This window comes from Oncorhynchus kisutch, linkage group LG30 (genome assembly GCF_002021735.2).
Source record: "Oncorhynchus kisutch isolate 150728-3 linkage group LG30, Okis_V2, whole genome shotgun sequence".
Lineage (NCBI taxonomy): Eukaryota > Metazoa > Chordata > Actinopteri > Salmoniformes > Salmonidae > Oncorhynchus > Oncorhynchus kisutch.
In genome coordinates, this window is record NC_034203.2 from 40,764,261 (window position 1) to 40,783,006 (window position 18,746).

The window sequence follows — 18,746 nt, forward strand, 5'->3', positions numbered from 1 at the left end:
TTTCACATTAAGGGCTGCACCTGTTTTAGTCAGTGCATGTGACAAATACATTTTTATTTTATTAGATTAATATAAGGATTTTTAAAGGATTTATACTTTTACTTTTGATACTTCAATTTATTTGAGAAATTACATTTACCATAGATACTTCAGTATATTTAAAACCAAATACTTTTAGACTTTTACTCAAGTAGTATTTTACTGGCTGACTTACTTGACATGAGTAACTTTCTATTAAGGTGTCTATAATTATACTTTTTGTCACTACGTATAGAGGGCAGGACAGAGTTGACAGTATAGTTAGGAGCCCACTGAAAGTACTATGTCTTTTAAAGACCTAGGCTTGTAAATGTTATACATCCGGGAGGGAGATGAGAGGCAAGCCAGCACAACAACAGGTGGAGTGTCACCATCTGGTATACATCCGGGAGGGAGATGAGAGGCAAGCCAGCACAACAACAGGTGGAGTGTCACCATCTGTTATACATCCGGGAGGGAGATGAGAGGCAAGCCAGCACAACAACAGGTTACCATCTTCCCTATGGCCAGCACAACAACAGGTTACCATCTCTTCTACACTCTTCCCTATGGCCAGCACAACAACAGGTTACCATCTCTTCTACACTCTTCCCTATGGCCAGCACAACAACAGGTTACCATCTCTTCTACACTCTTCCCTATGGCCAGCACAACAACAGGTCACCATCTCTTCTACACTCTTCCCTATGGCCAGCACAACAACAGGTTACCATCTTCCCTATGGCCAGCACAACAACAGGTTACCATCTCTTCTACACTCTTCCCTATGGCCAGCACAACAACAGGTCACCATCTCTTCTACACTCTTCCCTATGGCCAGCACAACAACAGGTTACCATCTCTTCTACACTCTTCCCTATGGCCAGCACAACAACAGGTTACCATCTCTTCTACACTCTTCCCTATGGCCAGCACAACAACAGGTTACCATCTCTTCTACACTCTTCCCTATGGCCAGCACAACAACAGGTTACCATCTTCCCTATGGCCAGCACAACAACAGGTTACCATCTCTTCTACACTCTTCCCTATGGCCAGCACAACAACAGGTCACCATCTCTTCTACACTCTTCCCTATGGCCAGCACAACAACAGGTTACCATCTCTTCTACACTCTTCCCTATGGCCAGCACAACAACAGGTTACCATCTCTTCTACACTCTTCCCTATGGCCAGCACAACAACAGGTCACCATCTCTTCTACACTCTTCCCTATGGCCAGCACAACAACAGGTTACCATATCTTCTACACTCTTCCCTATGGCCAGCACAACAACAGGTTACCATCTGTTCTACACTCTTCCCTATGGCCAGCACAACAACAGGTTACCATCTCTTCTACACTCTTCCATATGGCCAGCACAACAACAGGTCACCATCTTTTATTTTGTAATTGTTTACCTTTCAGAAGAAGTATGGTGAGATATATGGATACTGCCTGCTGAACTGTAAATACACATTACACATTACGTAACTAGGATCAGGTGGAGAGAGAGGGCTGGAAAGGTTTCTTCAGGTCAAACATAGGATGACAGTGTTAGGAATGATGGATTTATGTATGTTACAAGCACACATACGCACACGTACACACACGTACACACACACACACGTACACACACACACACACACACACACACGTACACACACGTACACACACGTACGCACACACACACACACACACACACACACACACACACACACACACACACACACACACACACACACACACACACACACACGCACACAGGCACACAGACACACACACACACACACACGTACACACACACACACACACACACACACGTACACACACACACACACGTACACACACACACACACACGCACGCACGTACGCACACACACACACACACACACACACACACGTACACACACACACACACACACACACACACACACTTACACACACGTACACACACACACACACATACCATAGGAGGCTCCAGAAGGGAGGATGGCTCATAATAACGGCTGGAATGGAGTGAATGGAATGTCAACAAAAACGTGTAATTCCATAATTGTGTAGATGGTCTGTACTCAAAAAGGAGATTTGGGGTTTGGGGTTTCTTTTTAGTATTTATTTCCATCAGAGGTCGGTAGATAGACACACGTTTCGTCCTCAGCCTTCGCCAGTGTCATCTGTGTTTGATTTGTTCATTACCGTTCAATTGATTCTATGCCAGCCATTACTATGAGTATGTCCTCCCCAATTACAGTTTTTTTGGATTGCTTAAGCACGATTTTCAAAACAGGGCCCGTGTTTTCAAAACACTACACACAATTAGCACAACCACACACCCAATTAGCAAAACACTACAGATCCTTTGCAAAATTAAACACTCTTTTAAAAACTATACACTTCTTTTTAAAAACCACACTTTGTTACCATATAAAACACACACGTTTCACATGACTATACTCTGTTTGCACGAGTTACACTCTGCTGTGATAAACCTAAAACACTTTTAGCACTTCTACTTCCCTATAATTAGAGTAGGCTACTATCAACAAAGTACAAATATGATGTAAATTCACCAATCACTACACAAGACCAATGTTGCAGACTGAAGAAACTCATTTATTTCTCAACACGCCCAAAATGTTGACATGGAGATGCATAATACTGTAACCAAACGTCACTTTACGTCAATTTTTTTTTTTTAATAACTAGACATTGTCTCTTCGCCTAGCTGGATCTGGCCATAGAATTTCATCAACATCGCAGGCAATGTTGTCATTAGCAAGACACCTTGGAAAGAAACGTCTTGAATGACGAATCCATCCTTGCTTTGCTGCTACCTCCATCTGGTCACAGGCCTCGTCCATGGCTTGGATGAGGGGTACCTCAGCCTGGAGACGGAGATCATATACCTTCCACCACCATGCCGAGAAACTCTTCTATAGGGATGAGGAATGGAGAGTATGGTGGAAGATATAGGACGGTGAAATGTGGATGTTGCTGAAACCAGTTCTGAACCAGAGCAGAGCGGTGGAAAGACACATTGTCCCAGACAACAATGTATTGCATATGATCGATTTGATTTGCTGCTGTTATGTTGTGCAATTGGTCCAAGAATGTAAGTATGAGTGCTGTGTTGTAAGGGCCCATATGGGCATGGCGGTGCAGGACCCCATTCTGTTGTAATGGCTGCACAGAGTGTTATATTACCCCCACGTTGCCCTGGGACATTGACTATAGCCCTGTGGCCAATGATGTTTCTTCCCCTCCTTCGTGTTCTCGTCAGGTTGAACCCAGCCTCATCTACGTAAATGAACTCATGCTGGATCTCCTCTCCATCCATTCGTAAAACGCTCTGAAAAACAGTGTCAGGCAAAATTGTGTGGTTCAGTGTAGATCTAGTATACATACTACAGTACAGTAAAAGATTATGAGACAGTATGCAAGATCACACTGCTAAAGTGAATACATACCTCTGCATAATCATGCCGCAGTCGTTTCACCCTTTCGGAATTGCGCTCGAAAGGCACTCGATAAATTTGCTTCATTTGAATATGTTTTTATTTTAGGATGCGTGGCAGTGTTGATGTTGAGACCTGATGGATGTCGTTGAAAATGGTTATTGACAATGTTAGCTTGGAGCTGCTTGAGTGTGATAGCATTGTTGTCCAAAACCATGTTTACTATCTCCCTCTCTTGCTGTTCTGTGAACATAGGCCTTCCCCCTTGTCGTCCCTGACCCTCAATCCTATGTAGAAAACAAACAGTATACAATAGTACAGTAATTTCCCAGGAAACGGTAACAGAAGTGCTGATAGTGCATAGAATACAGTGCATAGAATACAGTGCATAGAATACAGTGCATAGAATACAGTACTGTAAGCAGTTACTGAAACCGTGCAGATGTTTTTGATATGATATTTTTACAATACCTATTTTCCAGTCTAAATCTTCTCATCACACTTGCCACTGTATATCGGCTTAGATTTGGCTGTACTCGCAGTCCAGCCTCCCTCAGCGTCAGGCCGTGGTTGACAACGTAGTCAACCAGTGTTGCGCGGATCTCATTGGTCAGATTCGGTCCCCTTTGGGCACCTTCTTGTCTTCCTCCTCCTCCTCCTCCTCATTCTCCTCGTCCTTCTCGTCCTCCTCGTTTTCCTCGTCCTCCTCCTCGTTCTCCTCATCCTCCTTGTCCTCGTCCTCCTCGTCTTACTCTTTCTCTGACTCTTTCCATTGTGCTTGAAGACCGGTTAACTCACCTGCTGCTTTTTATAGTGCTAATACACCTGATTGGTGTGTCTACAATTAAGCAAACAAGTGTTTGCACACCTGATGACTGTGTTGAACCAATTGGATGGACGGTGTGGTAATCTGACAGTCAGTGCTTTGGTATTGCAAGGACGTGACTTCATGATAGATGTTTGTGTGTAATGTATGTTAAGTGTGTTTAGTGTTTTGCAAATCACTGTGTGTAGAGTTTTGCAACAAGTGTGAGGTTGACAATGTGCTTATAGTTGTGCAAATGTGGGCTGATGTTTTGCTTCTTGAGTGTAAGGTTTCGCTAATAGTGTACTACTTTTAATTTTTGTGTGTAAGCAATCCAAAAAAACTGTAAGGTGCCACCAGCCACCTGTGATATGCACACACAAACACACACACACACACACACACACACAGGCACACAGACACACAGACACACAGACACACACACACACACACACACACACACACACACACACACACACACACACACACACACACACACACACACACACACACACACACACACACACACACACACACACACACACACACACACAGACACAGGCACACAGACACACAGACACACAGACACACACACACACACACACACACAGACACACACACACACACACACACACACACAGACACACACACACACACGCAGGGTCACCTGGAAGTGTGTGTTTGTCTCCAGGTGAGAGTCTCTCCAGCATGTCAGTCGACATCAGAGAGAAGCAGCAGCAGAGGGACAGAGAGAGGTCAACCTACCAGGGATTATCAACCACTCTGTTAGATTAAGGGTCAGGGTTCTGAATGTGTCCCAAATGGCACCCTATTCCCTATATAGTGCACTACTGTTGACCAGGACCTGGATGGACAATAAAGTTCTATTCTATTCTACAGATCTGTGTTGACTATGCTTTACCCTAAACAGAAGAATGGTGAACTACTGGAGGATCCATAGTAATGTCAATGGAGGTATGGGACAATGAAAACAAAGTCTTCACATTCAACTACAGACAGTGTTTAAGCCTGACAAGATGCTACAGTGTTACAGTTATAGGTGTTTGGAACCACATCTATATCTCTGTCTTTGGGAACAAGGTGCTTTGGGTGGGGTTGGCTATAAGCCCTGGGCTGAAAGGTGAACAGAGTAGAGGAATAGTTTTAAAAGTCTATTCACTAACGATCTGAGAAAAACACACCCACTCACTGTAGTAGCCCAGACTAAAACAACATGCCTAATGATGATTTACAGATGTGACCCACAAGAGTTTCTCAAATCAAATGTTAGTCATCACATGGACTAACGGTGAAATGCTTATTTACGGGCCCTTCACAATGCAGAGAGAAACAACATAGAGAAATAATAGAAAAGTTATTAAACAAGTAATAATACAAGTATATACAACAGGTACCAGCACCAAGTCAATGTGTAAGGTAATTGAGGTAGATATGTACATATTTGAAAATAAAAGAGAGCCACACACTCTAGGAGCTCAGATGATTTTTTTTTATTACCAACGTTTCCACAGCCAAGCTGTCTTCATCAGGGTATGTGATAAAAAAAAAACTCATCTGAGCTCCTAGAATGTGCGGCTCTCTTTTATTTTCAAGTTTCTACTCCGCTAGCCAGCACCTCGTCTTAATAGGTGTGTGTTTCTTTTTCTTCTAGATAGATATGTACATATAACTAGAAATAAAATGTCAGATAGTAAACAGTAACGCTCAAGGTACTAAACGATATCATAACCCCCATCGATAAAAGACAGTACTGTGCAGCCGTCTTCATCGACCTTGCCAAGGCTTTCGACTCTGTCAATCACCATATTCTTATCGGCAGACTCAGTAGCCTCGGTTTTTCGGATGACTGCCTTGCCTGGTTCACCAATTACTTTGCAGACAGAGTTCAGTGTGTCAAATCGGAGGGCATGCTGTCCGGTCCTCTGGCAGTCTCTATGGGGGTGCCACAGGGTTCAATCCTCGGGCCAACTCTTTTCTCTGTATATATCAATGATGTTGCTCTTGCTGCGGGCGATTCCCTGATCCACCTCTACGCAGACGACACCATTCTATATACTTCCGGCCCGTCCTTGGACACTGTGCTATCTAACCTCCAAACGAGCTTCAATGCCATACAACACTCCTTCCGTGGCCTCCAACTGCTCTTCAACGCTAGTAAAACCAAATGCATGCTTTTCAACCGTTCGCTGCCTGCACCCGCACGCCTGACCAGCATCACCACCCTGGATGGTTACGACCTTGAATATGTGGACATCTATAAGTACCTAGGTGTCTGGCTAGACTGTAAACTCTCCTTCCAGACTCATATCAAACATCTCCAATCGAAAATCAAATCAGGAGTCGGCTTTCTATTCCGCAACAAAGCCTCCTTCATTCACGGCGCCAAACTTACCCTAGCGATCCTCGACTTCGGCGATGTCATCTACAAAATTGCTTCCAACACTCTACTCAGCAAACTGGATGCAGTTTATCACAGTGCCATCCGTTTTGTCACTAAAGCACCTTATACCACCCACCACTGCGACTTGTATGCTCTAGTCGGCTGGCCCTCGCTACATATTCGTCGCCAGACCCACTGGCTCCAGGTCATCTACAAGTCCATGCTAGGTAAAACTCCGCCTTATCTCAGTTCACTGGTCACGATGGCAACACCCATCCGTAGCACGCGCTCCAGCAGGTGTATCTCACTGATCATCCCTAAAGCCAACACCTCATTTGGCCGCCTTTCATTCCAGTTCTCTGCTGCCTGTGACTGGAACGAATTGCAAAAATCGCTGAAGTTGGAGACTTTTATCTCCCTCACCAACTTCAAACATCTGCTATCTGAGCAGCTAACCAATCGCTGCAGCTGTACATAGTCTATCGGTAAACAGCCCACCCATTTTTACCTACCTCATCCCCATACTGTTTTTATTTATTTACTTTTCTGCTCTTTTGCACACCAATATCTCTACCTGTACATGACCATCTGATCATTTATCACTCCAGTGTTAATCTGCAAAATTGTAATTATTCGCCTACTTCATGCCTTTTGCACACAATGTATATAGACTCCCCTTTTTTTTCTACTGTGTTATTGACTTGTTAATTGTTTACTCCATGTGTAACTCTGTGTTGTCTGTTCACACTGCTATGCTTTATCTTGGCCAGGTCACAGTTGTAAATGAGAACTTGTTCTCAACTAGCCTACCTGGTTAATAAAGGTGTTCTCAACTAGCCTACCTGGTTAAATAAAGGTGTTCTCAACTAGCCTACCTGGTTAAATAAAGGTGTTCTCAACTAGCCTACCTGGTTAAATAAAGGTGTTCTCAAGTAGCCTACCTGGTTAAATAAAGGTGTTCTCAACTAGCCTACCTGGTTAAATAAAGGTGTTCTCAAGTAGCCTACCTGGTTAAATAAAGGTGTTCTCAACTAGCCTACCTGGTTAAATAAAGGTGTTCTCAAGTAGCCTACCTGGTTAAATAAAGGTGTTCTCAAGTAGCCTACCTGGTTAAATAAAGGTGTTCTCAACTAGCCTACCTGGTTAAATAAAGGTGTTCTCAAGTAGCCTACCTGGTTAAATAAAGGTGTTCTCAACTAGCCTACCTGGTTAAATAAAGGTGTTCTCAACTGGCCTACCTGGTTAAATAAAGGTGTTCTCAACTAGCCTACCTGGTTAAATAAAGGTGAAATAAATAAAAAAAATTAAAAAACAGTGGTTTATGTGATGAGTCAAACAAGAGCAAAAAGGGTCAAGGCCGTATTGAAACCCGACCACAGTACATGATCAGCTGCTACAGGGGATTGAGCACGCTCAGTATAGTTATGCCATACAGTATGTGTGTTGTAAACCCAGAGGCTGCTTGCCCCAGTTGGGTGTAACAAAAAAAAGAAAAGAAGTCAATCTTAAATGCTAGGTCAGTTGTAGCTAAGTCCGATTTTGTGATCAGCACTTATACCTGTTGCACCAAACCAAAAAATAAGACCAGTCGTACTCCAATGCACGCTCATCAGATTTTATTCCTCATAACGACGCATGGATACATCATGAATTAGCATACTTTAGGAATAAATATCACTGAATGACAAAAATATTGCAATAATACACTAAAGCAATTGAAGGCATGTATCAAATTGTTGCTTTCTGAAACTCCCCAAAGTCATCCAATCTTTATAGCCTAATTAATGTAAAGCAATTGCCATGTGTGGTCAACTACATGATAATGCCACACCTTTTTATAATTCCAAAGGTATAATTCCATGGGTATAATTCCATGGGTATAATTCCATGGGTATAATTCCATGGGTATAATTCCATGGGTATAATTCCAAAGGTATAATTCCATTGGTATAATTCCATGGGTATAATTCCATGGGTATAATTCCATGGGTATAATTCCATGGGTATAATTCCAAAGGTATAATTCCATTGGTATAATTCCATGGGTATAATTCCATGGGTATAATTCCATGGGTATAATTCCATGGGTATAATTCCATGGGTACAATTCCATGGGTATAATTCCATGGGTATAATTCCATGGGTATAATTCCATGGGTATAATTCCATGGGTATAATTCCATAGGGAAATGTCAGAATTTTGTTTTGACTGAATCTCCTAATGGATATTTGGTTATAATTAGGCTGGGACATTTTTTCTAAAGTTGAGGTGAGTGCTCATGATCATTAGTTTGATCATCTAGGACTGATCATCAGAACGTTTTGACGTTCCGGCCTATAGTGGATTATTGGGATCTTCTCCCGACCAAAAGCCTGCGACTTGTCTGATAATCAATCAATGTGATTGTTTCACTAAATCTCCATACGTATAGTCCTACAGATGTAGGATCTTAATTTGATCACTCTTTTTTTTGTTGCTGAGGATTTTCCTAATGAGGAATGTATCAACCCCAACAAACAAAAAAATCATTAATTACAATCCACATCATAAGTCACATTTCCTGTTGCTGCAGGAAAATATTTCAGCTGTAGCAAACTGGCTCAAGTTAATTGATCTCCGGCTGGGTAAATAAGTGGAGGTGCAGGTCATTTCAAATCAGATCAAATCAAATGAAATGCTTAATGACAAGCCCTATTCGTTTATATACGTTTATATTACTTTGCTCATCTATCAGAGCATGTTATATACAATACATTATGCTATATCATACAATACATTCCATAATGAATACATTACAATGTAGCCTAAATCAGTAAGTGTATAAATTTAATGTTGACTGGGACATACACTGAAAAAAAGAAGGTCCTTAAAATGGTTCTTCCTCAGCTCTTATGGTTCCTTGGAATATGGGGTTCTTGACGGAGCATCTAAGGTTCTTCATAGCACACATGAAATTGGCCAGTGATAACTAGTGTTGATTTTTCAGTGTAACATTTCTAGTGTTGATTCAGGAGTTAATTTTAACACTGTAAATAGTTTAATTAACACACATTGGTGTAAAATAACCACCGAGTTTAACCAAAACCACATCCATCATTATCATATTTCCCAGCATGCTCTATTGCAGGTAGATTTTTTTTTAATTCTTTGATTATTTAACCTCATGCTACTTAATTACATGAAACTATTCCAATCTGTTTATTTGGACTTATTGTACTCGTTACTGAAATGGTTGTTCCAGTTAAGTTTCCTAACTCTGACAATCCATTGTGAATGCAGGTTCAGGGTGAATAATTCCAAATATTGGATATCCCAACTCTGGCTTGATTCTAATAGAAATTACACATCACTTTGCAAGCCAATATAATGTGACTTGCAACCCTAATGTGGCCTGTAAAGTATGAGTTTCAGGCCACTATCAGGGTAAAACTAGGCACTCAAAATACGGCCTTATGAAATATGCATTTTATTGTCGTAAAAACTTGTTTTATTTTAATGATAGCAAATTAATTTAGGACCTAGTAATGAATGCCCCACTCATGTCTCTGTCACTAACAAACACTATCATGGGTGGTACTGGTAACTCTCAAATTCACTCGAAAGGGCACTGTAGGAAATATGCAAATACGCGCATTTAATGTCGGACGTAGAGTTACGACCCATTTAAGACCAACTGGTATAAACCGATCCAGGTGTGTACGGCTTAAAAACATGTTGTCAAGGCAACCTGTTGTTACAATAACACTGATACAGTATGTCATGATGACTCTACACAACCTGCTGTTACAGTGCAGTGCCATTGATATGTCACGATGACGCTACACAACGGTGCAGGTGTTTCAAGATCGCTTTGTGCCTCCCGGCCGGTGACGCTATTAAATCAAGGGGCCGATTCCTACCACGCCTTTCCTACACACTTCTCAGTAGTTGGTATTCAGACTTACCTTATGCAGGTGCTTAACGGGCTTTGCAGGCGTGGTTCCCTTGAGCGTCCAGAATACGTTTAATGCAAACTCTGAAAACCCTCCCACTTGCTGGCCAATTGTTTTTTTTTTTTCATACAATATGGTTTTCAGAACAATTATTTTTTGCCATCCCTATAAATACGGTGTACCTTTAATTAGAATTTTCTCAACAGACTCACTAGAATATACGGAGAGAAGAGTTCAGAATGTTAGGGATCAATAACAGAAATCCATCTAAATCAAATCAAATCAAATCAAATGTATTTATATAGCCCTTCGTACATCAGCTGATATCTCAAAGTGCTGTACAGAAACCCAGCCTAAAACCCCAAAAAGCAAGCAATGCAGGTGTAGAAGCACGGTGGCTAGGAAAAACTCCCTAGAAAGGCCAAAACCTAGGAAGAAACCGCGAGAGGAACCAGGCTATGTGGGGTGGCCAGTCCTCTTCTGGCTGTGCCGGGTGGAGATTATAACAGAACATGGCCAAGATGTTCAAATGTTCATAAATGACCAGCATGGTCGAATAATAATAAGGCAGAACAGTTGAAACTGGAGCAGCAGCACGGCCAGGTGGACTGGGGACAGCAAGGAGTCATCATGCCAGGAAGTCCTGAGGCATGGTCCTAGGGCTCAGGTCCTCCGAGAGAGAGAAAGAGAGAATTAGAGAGAGCACACTTAAATTCACACAGGACACCGAATAGGACAGGAGAAGTACTCCAGATATAACAAACTGACACGAGCCCCCCAACACATAAACTACTGCAGCATAAATACTGGAGGCTGAAATCTATTTATATTTCTCTCCATTTCAGTATCAACAGGTAGATTTTAAAATACTCTGATCTTGTAGATTTTTTAGGCACATTTTAGGGTTAGGAAAGTATGTATGAATCATAACAAACAAAAAATAGTTTGGAAAGCCTTTATGCACAAAATATATTGATGATTAAAAAAATACAGTGGTTTTCTCCAACCACGCAAATTACAAGGACGCACAATTCTGAATCACGGCACAGCTATTTGTTTCCTACTTCACTGTGGAAAGGGGGGCTACAATACATGCCATGTCGATGTGATTTTCAGTCATTATCCATATGACTGGTTTCACATTGGTCACCAGGGATCATAAGGAAAAATAATCTAACTTCATCTAAAGAAATTGCTGTGTTTATTTACAATCTCCTCCAAAATGATTAATCATTTTATCTAGCTCTTATCATTAGCTCTGGAAAATGTTGTTATTTCCATCATAATATAGAAAGTAGATGCTTTTTCCACTTGGAACCGGCACTCTGTCTCATTCATGGTTTCTTTGCACGTTAAAGGTGGTGGAATTATGAGGGAATTAAGAATATATCATATCTGCAGACACACCTCCTCCCCACCTTCATTTCTTAGATCTCCACCCGGAATAATGGGTGAATAGCACGCTGTTCTCATGCTTAAGTTCAAGGTCAGAATACACATAGAGAGAAGTGCATGAAAAGGGAATTACATAACCATTTATGCACGCTTAAACTCGGGTTGGAATCGGAGCCTATGGGATTATGGTGTGAGGTTTCAATATATGTTTACTTTGTGCCTTCCAAAGCAATTGTTTTGTTCACCTCCTGAGTAGATTACAGGTTTGAATGGGATCTTATGTGTACTGTGTATTATGTAATGACAGTGTGATGATGTGTACAGTACTGTGTATTATGTAATGACAGTGTGATGATGAAGTAAACTAACACACAGGTACTGTAGAGGTCTTGAACCCTTTGACACCTATCACAGATCAGTTATTTTAGATCTAACATGTTTAGCTGGAATTCAACAGGGAGCCTCCCCTCAACCTCTCCCTCTACTTCTCCTTCTCCTCGTCCCTCAACCTCAACCTCTCCCCTCAACCTCTTCTTACCTCCCCCATCAACCTCTCCCCTCAACATTTTTCACCTCCCCCATCAACCTCTCCCCTCCTCTAATTCTCCTATCCCCTCAATATTTTCTCACCTCCCCAATCAACCTCTCCCCTCAACCTCTTATGACCTCTCCCCTCCTCTCCTTCTCCATCAACCTCTCCCCTCAACTTCTCCTCACCACCCCATCAACCTCTCCCCTCCTCTCCTTCTCCTTCCCCATCAACCTCTCCCCTCACCTCACCTCACCTCCCCCATCAACCTCTCCCCTCAACCTCTCCTCACCTCCCCCATCAACCTCTCCCCTCAACCTCTCCTCACCTCCCCCATCAACCTCTCCCCTCAACCTCTCCTTCTCCTTCCCCATCAAACTCTCTCCTCAACCTCTCCCCTCTTCTCCTTCTCCTCTCTCCTCAACCTCTCCCCTCTTCTCCTTCTCCTCTCTCCTCAACCTCTCCACTCTTCTCCTTCTCCTCTCTCCTCAACCTCTCCCCTCTTCTCCTTCTCCTCTCTCCTCAACCTCTCCCCTCTTCTCCTTCTCCTCTCTCCTCAACCTCTCCCCGCCTCTCCTTCTCCTTCTCCTTCCTTCAACCTCTCCCCTCCTCCCCATAGATCTCTCCCTCAACTTCTTCCCACCTCTCCCCATCAACCTCTCCCCTCAACCTCTCCCCTTGTCCCCCATAGACCTCTCCTCTCAACCTCTTCCCACCTCTCCCCATCAACCTCTCCCCTCAACCTCTCCCCTTGTCCCCCATCAACCTCTCCCCTCAACCTCTCCCCTCAACCTCTACCCTTGTCCCCCCTCAACCTCTCCCCTCAACCTCTCCCCTTGTCCCCCATAGACCTCTCCCCTCAACCTCTTCCCACCTCTCCCCATCAACCTCTCCCCTCAACCTCTCCCCTTGTCCCCCATAGACCTCTCCCCATCAACCTCTACCCCCAATCTCTCCTCACCTCCCCATCAACCTCTCCCCTCATCGCTCCCCATCTCCTTCCCCATCAACCTCTTTCCTCAACCCCTCCCCTCCTCTCCTTCTCCTCCCCATCAACCTCTTCCCTTAACCTCTCCGTGCCTCGCCTTCTCCTCCCCCATAGACCTCTCCCCTCAACCTCTCCCCTCCTCCTCCCCCATAGACCCCTCAACCTCTCCCCTCCTCTCCTTATCCCCATCAACCTCTCCCCTCCTCCCTTGCCATAGATCTTTCCCCTCAACCTCTCCCCTCCTACCCTTCTCCTCCCCATAGACCCCTCAACCTCTCCCCTCCTACCCTTCCCTCCCCCATAGACCCCTCAACCTCTCCCCTCCTCTCCTTATCCCCATCAACCTCTCCCCTCCTCCCTTGCCATAGATCTTTCCCCTCAACCTCTCCCCTCCTACCCTTCTCCTCCCCATAGACCCCTCAACCTCTCCCCTCCTACCCTTCCCTTCCCCCATAGACCCCTCAACCTCTCCCCTCCTACCCTTCTCCTCCCCCATAGACCCCTCAACCTCTCCCCTCCTACCCTTCTCCTCCCCATAGACCTCTCAACCCCTCCTCTCCTTCCCCTCCCCATCATCCTCTCCCCTTAACCTCTCCCCTCAAACTCTCCCCTCCTCCCTCATAGACCTCTCCCCTCAAACTCTCCCCTCCTCCCCCATAGACCTCTCCCCTCAACCTTTCCTCACCTCCCCATCAAACTCTCCCCTCCTCTCCTTTTCCTCCACATCAACCTCTCCCCTCAATCTCTCTTCACCCCCCCAGTTCTCCACCCCCATCCTCCCCTTCTCCTCTCCTCCTCTCCCTTCTCCCCCTCTCCTCTGCTCTTCTCAGGTTGTTTCAGGTAAAAAGGCCTCAGGCCCCCAGCCACAGTCCAAACATCTAGCATGTTCACTACAGCCTCCATTACATATTTTGTGAAGGAGTTTTTTTGTTGGTATTTTGAGTCCTGTGTTGTGAAGGTGTCCAGGGTCTGCTTTCCAAAGGGTACCCTTTGGCATATATAGTGCCCTACTTTTGACCAGGGCCTATTGAGCAATCAAAAGTGTTGCTCTACGTAGGGAACATGTTGCCATTCAGGAAGTAGCCCTGTAATGTTGTGGTCCCTTCTTCTTTTAATATAACTTCTTGTCACATGATGTACTGTATGTACATCAAATGTCATGTGTCCAGTTTTAAATTGATATTTAACTAGGCAAGTCAGTTAAGAACAAATTCTTATTTACAATGACGGCCTACCCCCGGCCAAACCCCTAACGTCGCTGGGTCAATTGTGTGCCGCCCTACTCCTAATCACAGCCGGGTTGTGATACAGCCTGGAATTGAACCAGGGGTCTGTAGTGACACCTCTAGCACTGAGATGCTGTGCCTTAGACCACTGCGCCACTCGGTTCCTTTCTGGGAAGGTGTGAAGGTGCTACATCTGGGGGGATTCCATTCATGGATTTCAGGGGCGCAACTTTGGTTTTAGAAGTTGGGGGGGGACGTTATGTTTTATTTATTTATTCAATCCAGTCGGATAAACACTCCAAACAGCCTACCTGTCCGCTCGGGGGGGGGGGGGGGGAGGGGGGTTAGACTGTTGACTCAATGGAAATGTATGCTGACTACAAGGACCGGCGCAGATCTGTTGCTGACATTTTAATCAGTTCTACAGCCCCCCCCCCCTTCAAAGTGCACGTTGTCCAGGTTTCCTGGGTCGATTGTCAACAACAATGGCTGCCGTCATGAATGTACACGTGTTTATAATTTGACGATTCAAAATAGTTTTGTTTATCTATTTCATGTGTTCCAAGGTAACGACTGTTAGGTTTGAGGGAGGGATGAAATGATGGAGTGAGGGAGGGAGTGAAGATTAGAGGGGAATGAAGGGACAACCATTATATTATAGAGCACAGGCTATACATCGAAACCCACCATAGAGAACAGAATCCAGGAGAGATGACATCATGGCTGACTGTTGTGTTCTGTATCCCTCTATTCTGGACGACACAATATCATGTTACTAAACCCAGGGTCGTTAACTGGCCTGTTGTAACCCAGGGTCATAACTGGCCTGCTCTAACCCAGGATTCATAACTGGCCTGCTGTAACCCAGGGTCATAACTGGCCTGTTGTAACCCAGGATTCATAACTGGCCTGTTGTAACCCAGGGCTCATAACCGACCTGCTCTAAAACAGGGTTCATAACCGGCCTGCTCTAACCCAGGGCTCACAACCGACCTTCTCTAACCAAAGGTACTGTTGTCATTTTTGAATGAGATTAACTTTCTTTACATCATGAATGTATCCAACAGGCCTTTTGGATGGCATTGCATCATAACTTGAACAAACGTTATGAGGTAGGGATAGTTGAGAGAATTAATATTTCCTAAAATTATTATTTTTTAAATAAAGGTCATGTCACAAAAGTGTTTCAATGTTTGTGATTTGGGAGGCCTCAGAACTGGAGTCCAAAGAAGTCCAACAGTCCATCCCCCCAAAAAATTGGCACAACATTTTGTGAATAACCTCCCATTCTCAGTTCTGGTTATGTATGAAGAATGAAGGTTTATTTGTTTGTTTGTTTACTATTCTATTCCTGAATGACCTTTACACGTGTATCAGTAGCATTAGAGTGACTTTAGGCCCCATGCGGACAGCTTTACAGTGGCCCCTGGCCCTTAGGGCCAACAGAACCTGGTCTATCTAAACAAGCTGTATACTGACTGTTGGTGCTAAAGGTAAAACCATATACCACATCACCATCACAGAAGAGATTTCTAGCCTCAGGGGTCTTTTCCTGGTTGAACAACTAGCTTATATCAGTGAAACGCGATGAAATAGAATAATATGAATAGCCTTAGGACAAGTCACATTATGGAACAAGGCTAATGAGGCTAGAGGCCTCTGTGTGGAGATTAGACCTTTCCATCAAATAAGTTGTGGATTTGGTTATTTTGTCTAAACGCTACATTCGTTTTTTTGTCAAAAGACACAGGGCACTCTGAAAAATGGGAAATCCACACTCAGAGTAGGTAGATTGTAGACTATGTAAACACTTTTGGAAAGAAAAAATGTCCCTCGGTCAAAACATCTGATATAAGTCCCTCAACTCTGTGTTTAACCCGTCCTCCCTCCACTTGAGCGCTTGTAATTGCCGAGTAGCTCTGAACAGCCCTGAAGATGTTTTGTGGATAAATTATCCAGCTTAACACAGCATCTAACCACAGCAGCTAGACAAGACTGGGCTGGATGATTCTAGGTGCCTAGGGAGAATGCCGAAGGCTGCAGGTTAGTGGTTTAGTGGAGTTTGTGACGGTGTCCTATTTCAAAGCCAGAAATGCCTTTCTCTTTCAAAACACATTGCATTCCTTTAATGTCTGAGTTAATGAAATAATGAGTAATTTAGTGATTAGATGAAGTTCCATGTGCAGGTGTATGTCATCGAGGTGAATGTTGTATAAGTCTGTAGGGGTCTGTCAAACTCAAGGGTTCAAAACAAACATTTTTGGGGATAATAAAAAGTCGGTGTGTAAAGATCCCTCTCCTTTTTAGTGTTTACAACAACCTTTATCTCCAACTAGAAATCAAATCATCAACTACTTCCTGAATTGAAAACAAAATCGGTGATAACATGAGTTTATTTTGTAGTTCTGAATGAGTCTTCATTAGTCTAATGTTATTGATGCAGTGATCTATAGTTTCCATCAACGCAACGTGTGATGATAGTTATTATGATCAAGGGCCACTTGAAAATACCGATGTTGGATCTTAGCTTGATCACCCTTTTTCAGGAGAACTTTCCTGCAATGTCGTGTATTTTGAGGCTTCTGAAGTTGGACATTTCCACTTTGCCTGAGGCGAAACATTTATCAACCTCTACAAAAATGTCCATTCATTAAAATCCACATAATAATTCACATTTCCTGTTGCTGCAGGATTATTTTCCTGCTCTAGCAAATTGGCTCAAATTCTGATCCTACATCTGTAGCAGTGTGTTAAAGTGATTAGTAGTGTGGGTGAGGAGGATGACCCTTTGAAGCACTCCTTTAATCACTGTTGGAGATAAACACTCAGTCATCTGATAACACCCATTTTCCCCTAGGTCACATGGGCACGCACGCACACACAGACACACACAGACACACACATGCATGCAAGCACACACACACACACACACACACACACACACACACACACACACACACACACACACACACACACACACACACACACACACACACACACACACACACACACACACACACACACACACACACACACACACACGCACTCCATTCAGTGCAAGAGAGATCTCTGGTCAAAAGTAGATTAATGTATAGAGATTAGGGAATAGGGTGCTATTCTGGACACAACCTAATTGTAGTTTTGTAGTCCGTTCATCAAGTCAAGCTTGTTCTTTACAAAAGGACTGGCTACCGGTTTAACTGTAGTAACTGACAGGAACATTAAAAAAGCCTGTTTTATCCATGAATACAAGAGTAGGATGACTGGAAATCCATGCTAAATAATTACCGTGTGTAGCGTGAACACGTGATGCATCACCTTTCGTCTTTGTCACTATATGCTGTACAAGCATCATGTCTTGTAAAGTCATGCTCAGACAGTTTTCCCTGGAAGTGAAGTGCCAGTGTAGTATCACTGATAATATCAGTGATAAGAACATGTATGTGTATAACTCTATTTACAGGGCTTTGCCCGGCATACTGACTTGTTGACTTGGCATCACACCAATACTCTGCCCACAGAGAGATTAGATAGGGTGAAAACATTGGGCTTCTCGCCAATGTCAACATTATGGATGTTTTTATCGTTTTCCCGTCACATGACATTTTATTGAATTTATTTAGGTAACAAATAATAGAACAACACTGACTGGATCAACAGTTCATTAAAACACTTGTTTCCAATGAGGTTCTCGATCTGCCAAAGAGGAGGATTTAAAAAAAAATGTGTACCAAGATACACAGTCAAACGCTGCCCACTGAAACGGTCTACCCTGGTTGCTGCCCACTGAAGCGGTCTACGCTGGTTGCTGCCCACTGAAACGGTCTACCCTGGTTGCTGCCCACTGAAACGGTCTACCCTGGTTGCTGCCCACTGAAACGGTCTACCCTGGTTGCTGCCCACTGAAACAGTCTACCCTGGTTGCTGCCCACTGAAACGGTCTACCCTGGTTGCAGCCCACTGAAACGGTCTACCCTGGTTGCAGCCCACTG

General features: G+C 43.6%; 1 protein-coding gene across 1 annotated transcript; it reads left to right on the forward strand.

The window, feature by feature from the left end:
* The first annotated feature begins 290 nt into the window (after positions 1-290).
* Positions 291-1,646, forward strand: LOC116358541 (uncharacterized). The gene is made up of 2 exons (XM_031809670.1): positions 291-1,008; positions 1,043-1,646. Exons 1-2 carry the CDS (start codon positions 436-438, stop codon positions 1,430-1,432), a joined length of 963 nt encoding a protein of 320 aa, XP_031665530.1. The 5' UTR covers positions 291-435; the 3' UTR covers positions 1,433-1,646.
* Positions 1,647-18,746: the final 17,100 nt, after the last annotated feature.